The 6,804-nt window shown below is 41.8% G+C and overlaps 1 protein-coding gene across 1 annotated transcript in view; it reads left to right on the forward strand.

Annotated features, from left to right (window-relative positions):
• Positions 1-5,772, forward strand: part of POLR1E (RNA polymerase I subunit E) — a 50,548-nt gene extending 44,776 nt beyond the window's left edge. The window contains exon 12 of the mRNA XM_089670910.1: positions 4,450-5,772. Coding sequence (XP_089527036.1) covers positions 4,450-4,606 — 157 coding nt within the window. The 3' untranslated portion in view covers positions 4,607-5,772. The remainder of the gene's footprint in view (positions 1-4,449) is intronic.
• Positions 5,773-6,804: the final 1,032 nt, after the last annotated feature.

Below are 6,804 nucleotides of genomic sequence, written 5' to 3' on the forward strand. Positions count from 1 at the left end.
AATTAGTTGTGTCAGAGTTTAAAGAAAATGTGCTAATGAAAGTGTAACTCAAGTATCAAAAGCGTTTTAAACTGGCCTCCATCATCATTGTTAGGGTGAAGCTATATTATGCTTGTTGGGTAAGAGTTCACTCCACTTGATAGGCATTGCCAGATGCTGAAATTCAGCAGCTAAAAAACTTCAGAAGGGTGGCAGTAGGTGCCTTCTCCCCCCATTGCATTTGCTAGGTTGCCTTGTGGGTAATCCAGCAGGCAGACACTCCTGGGAACCCCATACTCCTTCCTTTAGGTACAATAGTCCCAAATAGAAACTGACCAGTCGGTCATTGATAAATTATGGGGTACTTTCCGACCTCTGTTCAATTCCTGGAGTGCCTATTGCCTGCCCTTGTTTCCCAGTGCTCCCAAGCTTTCCTTTACTGAGCGCTGCTTTTTTTGTGGCCTGGCCTTTGCAGGTTAGGTCTTCTCAAAATGCTAGCCCCTGTTCTTGCTCAGCTTCGACAGTGGGATATTGTATGACGTTCTAAAGGCATTGTCAACTCTGACTAGATCAGCTAATATCTATAAGACTGTGCATACTCTACTGTGATCCATGAGGATCTTAAATCTTCAAAACTCAGCATTGAAACTATATCTTTGCTTGGAGTGTCTGAGTCTTATCCTAGTCTCAGCCCTGAAAAGCTCTAAGCTCCTTGTCCCCACTCTGTGGCCCAGGAGCAAACTGACCCTGCATTTTGCATTAGGGTCATGGGTTTATTGGGGTCCTCTTCAAGGCAGTCCAGATCATAACTGCTCGCCATTCTGGCATAATGGAACATGAAATGTAGTCTCTGGATTGTCCTATTCACCTGTCTTGCAAAACTAGGCTTGCTCTGGAGTTCGGCATTGGACATGGAAACATGCCTTTCACTCAATTGCTTTGTTGGTTCTCTTAATGAACATCAGCCCTTTAGGCTGGAGGGAAGTCCTGGGTGCCTTCTTTGTACAGAGGGCTTGGTTGTTGCAGAACCTTAGTCTTCTGATCAGTGTTCCAAAACTAAGGGCATTTCAGTTCTTTTTAGTGCTGAACCTCCCTTCTACAAGGTCATCCAACCTGGATTGGGTTGGATTATTCCACTGTGGTGGCTCACATCGTCATATGGGAAAAATCTGATGTCTCCTATATTAAAGGGAAATGGATTTGCTTTTGTCCTGGGTTGGAATTCCCTCTCCAGCTGTGGCCCTCATGCCTGTTCACAGCTAGGAAACTCGGCAGGTTGACTTTCTCAGTCATCCATTCTGAAGTGTTTAGAACCTCTTTTGACGGTAGGGGATTTCAGACATGGCCCTCGTAGATAACAGGCAGACACAAACTGTGCTGGATTGTCTTAAGTCTCAGAGCTTCCAAAAGTGTTCACAGTGAATGCTCTAGCAATGCTGTGAGTTCAGTTCATCCCACCTATGCTCTCAAAGTGCAAAATCTACCTTTGCTCTTGGATGAGTACGTTGCTTTGTGCATATCTGAGGGACAAATCTTGGCTCCAGTCTGGTCTAGACCTTATTTTTGACCTTAGCTGGTTGCCCATCTTTCTTGTGGGGGCCCTTATACAGGATGTTGCTTGCAATGGTCTTCCTGTATTTATCCCAGTAAATTCTGTGAGGTCTCAACCTGGTACTCTGTAGGTTCCTTTAGGACTGCCCCTGGAATGCTAACAGGGAATTTCCCTGCCTAGGCTTATTGACATCATTGCCTTTTTGTCCCTGTTGCTTATGCGTGCGAGTCCTGAGGTCTTCCCAGATACGGAGTCTTTCATTGCCTTCATTAAATACAAGATTGTTTTGAGGCCAGGGCCTCTTTTTTTCCAAGGGTGTTTTCCTAATTCACCCTGTGCAGGACTTTGTTACACTTTTTCTCTGTCTAGCTCTTGTACGTCCTCTGGAAGTTTCCCTCAATTGTTTGGATGTGACAACATGCTATTTAAGTTTCTCCCAGTGGCTATCCCAATCACCTGAAGATACACGTATTGAAGTTCCCCTCTCTGTTCAACAGAACTGACTGTTCGAACGGCTTTTGTTGAACGGTATTGCTGGAAAATCGGCATTCAATTTGCACTTGCAACCAATTGCTGCATTGCTGATATGTGTATTATGATGGAGCGAGGGCCCCATGGTCAGAGTACAATAGCACAGCAGTAGAGATTCCTACATCCACATCACTTGTGTGGATTAGGGAATCTATGTTTTTTTTTTTTTTTTTTTTTCCGTTCAACCCTCGGACAGTTTGAAAGAAAAAAAAATAAATCCCTGTCAATGTATTTCCAGCATTAGTATTCTATCCTGTATTGTACACCAAGATAAAAATCAAATTTACAATATTAAATATCTCCCAATATTATCCCTTATACCCAACAAGCCTCATTTTTTTTTTTGTGTGCCAGTGTCTGAGGAGGGTGAATGTCTTTTGTTCTGCTGTTGATTTTGTTTGTGGATTTCCTCTTCCATTGACTTAGATTCCTCATAGCATTTCTGATTAAACTGTTTACTACATAGCAGCTATCCAGATTGGCTTTTCCTCAGCTTGACTTTGAAGTGGACTGGACATGTTTTGGCTAGCCTGGAATGTGACCTTTAAGGCACTATGCTCTACATTGTGGTGTTTTCCAGACCTGAGTGTACTGGTAAAAGTTAGCCATGGATCGCTGTCCAGAGCAATAGTATTGCTTTAGCGCTTGACCCTGGCTCTGAAGACTCAATTTGTGGACAAGGCATTCCAGAAAAAGCACTGGGAGTCACCTCATGATTTGTACTGTATTGAATATATTAAAAGGCTTAATGGTGAGGGACTATGCACTGCTCTCATCCGCTGGGAGCAGTGTCACCTGTGCTATTTCCTGCCATTCAGCATCAAGAAACCACTCTCCCTCTGCTGCTCCTGCAGTTTCATGCGGAATTTCAGTCTTTGGTCTGTTCCCACTGCCTGCCTACAGTGACCTCACATCTGGAGACATGATGCTCATCAGCACAAGCTGCTCAGGTTTGAGCCCTTGAGACCTTGCCTCAAACTTCTTACTACGTGGATCTCAACACTTAAACAGAAGGGAAACTCCCACTGCTACGGATGACCCCAGCCCATATTCCCTCCCCTAGTTGTTCTGGGGGCTTTTGCTCCATATTGTCTGGGGGAATCGGAACCTACAATCTTTTACCTGGTGCCTCTATAGTTATATAGGGTCTTCTTTATTGGTGTTATCCACTGCAGGCACTGTCTGACCTCCTGAGTCCTTTAGATCAGGCCAGGCCACTGGACCCTGTGACCATATCTTACTCAGATTCTCAGTTCCAACAGTCTGTCTCAGAAGAAGCCGTTTTTGAGCCTCCTGCCATCACCCCAGAACTGCAAGCGATTCTGTTGCATTGTATTGATGCAGTGTGTTCTAGTCTTCATTTGAAGAATCAATCTGCTGCTGGTCTTTTAGAGCTCCTACTGCTGCTGAGACGTTTCCATTTCTAACTACTATTCAAAGAATTCCTCCATGCAGACTGAAAGGTCCTAGACCTACGTTTTGAGAGTGATTTTGCTAAACTGTGTTTTGTTTGCATTATGGATCTACAAGTGCCTCACCTTATCAGGGACACTCTTGGATTATACTGACAGGCAGCTAGAATTCCTCCTTAATTCCCAGAATTGGCTGGTTCTGCCCTCTGTCCTGTGTTCTAAGTGACCTGAAAGAGATGCTTAAGCACAGAAGGTTTTTCACCTTAATGCATTCTATGCATTAAGGTGAAAAACCTTAAGGCTTTAGAATCCGTTTGTGTGGACATCAGAACCATGCAGAACACAGAGTACTCTGGTTATGCTGGGGCCTATCCAAGAAACATCTGACTCACCAGGCCTTTAAGGGATGCTGTCTCTTTGGCCCTGCACTTGACACCATCTTAGTAATGCTACAGGAGGCCATAGTGTTAAATGAATCCCACTATTTTCCTTTATCTACTTCTGCAGTTGGTTCCCCAGGCCCTTGGAGCTAGTCTCCCACTAAGCCTGTAGAGCTGGAACTCAGAGGTCGCCTAACCCCTCTGTACTTCTTTCTGCATGAAGGTATGTCCTGACTTCTGCAAGTTGGGGGCTGATTGGCATTCAGGTGCAAACTGCTCAAGGACCCACCAGGATGCACAGAAAAGTAGAGTCCCTGCATTATAGTGTACAGTAATGGAATGTTGAATGTTTCAGATCTGTTAAAAACCTGCACTATGGGACAAATGCATATTAACATACCTGGTGCATTAGCACCACAGATCTTTTGGCCCTATATTGAGGGTTTGGTGATGCTATTGTGTGTATTTTATAAGGCTTGGATCACGTATTGTTTTTTTTTAACACTGCAATTGAGTGAGGAGTATAACCGAGTGAAAGCTTGTGATTTTCCCCATGATTACCCTCTTTTGATTCTAGCACATATTTTGTCAACAGGATAACTGAAATTGCTAGAGCCATGGGGCTGAAGATCAGTAAAAGAAGTATGTTCTCTGATGCGTCTTTCGAGGAAAATCACAAGATTGCCACACTGGAGCTCCCACTGGTCGTTTACAAACCAGCAGGTGGAATAAAGAAAAGAAGGAAGATGTAGGGGAACTGGGCTAGATATTTGAACTATAAGATACATTGTTATTGGAGCACAGATATTGCTTTGTTTTAATTTCTATCATACCTGAAGTTATTTGTATAAACACACTGTTGTGTCATTTGCAGTGTTTGTGTTGTTTTTCTGGTACCAAAAGAGCCTTGACACATCAAGGTGAAATGTACATTAATATAATATGCGTAAACATTAATAAATACAACATTCATGAAGTAGGGCAGCAACATGGACCCATGTAGGGGTATCAAACAATAGCAGTTTTGTAAAGAAGTTGCCATTATGGTCTATTCCAATAATAAGGGCACATATATTATATCATATCTTGTTACCGTAAGCTTCGTACTGTACAGTGCCCTGGTAATGGACGTGTTATTTTTCTATATGATGGCTTATTTGTGAAAAAAGTAAGAATTTTCTAAATAATGATCCTATGAAGTGTGTCTTATTCATTTTTTAACCCCTTGATGCTGACGGCACACAAATATGCGGCCTCACGGAACTGGGCTTTTTTTTTTTCATGGGGCGGCATATTTGCGTACCTGTCTTTGTGCTGGGAGCGCGCCAGCACAGAGACCGCAATGTCACTGAGAGCATCGGGTCCAGTTCTAACGATCGGGACCCGGGACTCCCGATTCCGGGTCACGTGAATGCTGTGATAGCCTCTGATTGGCTATCACAGTGATCAGTCACTGTGCAGCCCGGCCCCCTTTGTATTTCTCTTCTCCATTCATAGAGAGAGAAAAAACATGCATCTCTAACTCCTGACATAGAGAGATAAAAAAAAATGTTTGTAAAAAAAAAAAAAAGAAAGAAATATTAAAAAATAAAGAAAAATACCTAGATCAAGGTTTGATCTAGTTTAGTACCAGGGTTAGTGTTTGGGTCAGGGTCAAAGGTCAGGATTTAAAAAAAAAAAAATTGGTGTCAGTTAGCGTTCATGTCAGTGTCGGTGTGTTGTAGGTAAAAAAAAAAGACAAAAACAAAATGTGCACTATTGTTTCTGGGCTGTACTACGGGTACAAATAACATACACATATATGGTATCACTGTGATAGTCAAGAGCTGGAGAATTTATTTTGGGTTGCTCTTTGGTGGTAGGTTATGGTCGTAACAAGAAACACACAACTAAATAAAAAAATTTTTTTTTTTCACTATTTTGGGCCAGTTTTCCTTTGATAATAAAAAAAATTTAGGAGCTATCCATTACCATTTACCACCAAATGAAAGCCCAATTTGTCCTGAAAAAAACAAGGTGTATTCCACCTGGATGTACAAAGTAGTTGTGATGATATTTACGGTTTTACTAACACATTTCATCGTTGCAGAATTGTGCTTAGGCTTTTAGATTTGTTTACCCTTAGGCGTGAAGGGGTTAATATACCAACAGAAATATAAATGATAGGCATTTTAAAGTGCCATTTTAATATTTTTTTAAAGCTAGCAACTGATGGAAATTTGGTGCTTTGTTAGCACCGCTAAGTCTAAGCATCTATGGTTTTAATGTCTAGGACAGGAAGGGAGGTCTCCTAAATTGAGACACAGAGACACAAATGTGTATATGAGCAGTCAGCATTCTTAGTTTGATTTGAATTTATTGTTTAGCATTTTTGTTTTAGAATTTCTAAGGTGCAGATGCTGGAGTTAAGCTGCTTGGTGAGCAGGAGCACCTTTTTATATCTCTTTCTTGTCCTCTGTTACTTTGTTTTCAGATTTATTCATTGACTGAGATGCAGGTCCCACTTCCATGGCTTTAAGGGTCTGTGTACACTGGGCATACAAAATGCTGCTTATACAGGCATTGTGGGTTTTTTTTGTTTTTTTTTTTTTCTTTCAAGTTTGTAGAAGCAGCTCTATATTAGCCAATGTGTCCCATGCCCATTAAGGAGTTTAAACGCATGTTTTCAGATGACTGTTTAGAGGCAGACATAAACCCTTCAGAATCATGTTTTTGAGAGGAGCTTTCTGGCAGAAAAAAGCACTAAATGCTCAAAATGTGGTGTTTAGGAGCATTTGGAGTTTTCAAGTGTGCATTGAAAAATGTTTTAGGGAAAAAAGGAAATGCCCATAAACTCTTGTGCAGTATGAGCTTCCCCTCGAAGGTTGTGGCATTTTTTTTCCAGCCTCAAGCATGCATGGACCTTTTTATAGTACCTTCTGATTTCAGCTTATACAGGCATTATTTAATT

The sequence above is a fragment of the Staurois parvus genome, unplaced genomic scaffold (assembly GCF_062004578.1).
Source record: "Staurois parvus isolate SC_StPar_1 unplaced genomic scaffold, SC_StPar_1.0 ptg000096l, whole genome shotgun sequence".
Taxonomy (NCBI): domain Eukaryota; kingdom Metazoa; phylum Chordata; class Amphibia; order Anura; family Ranidae; genus Staurois; species Staurois parvus.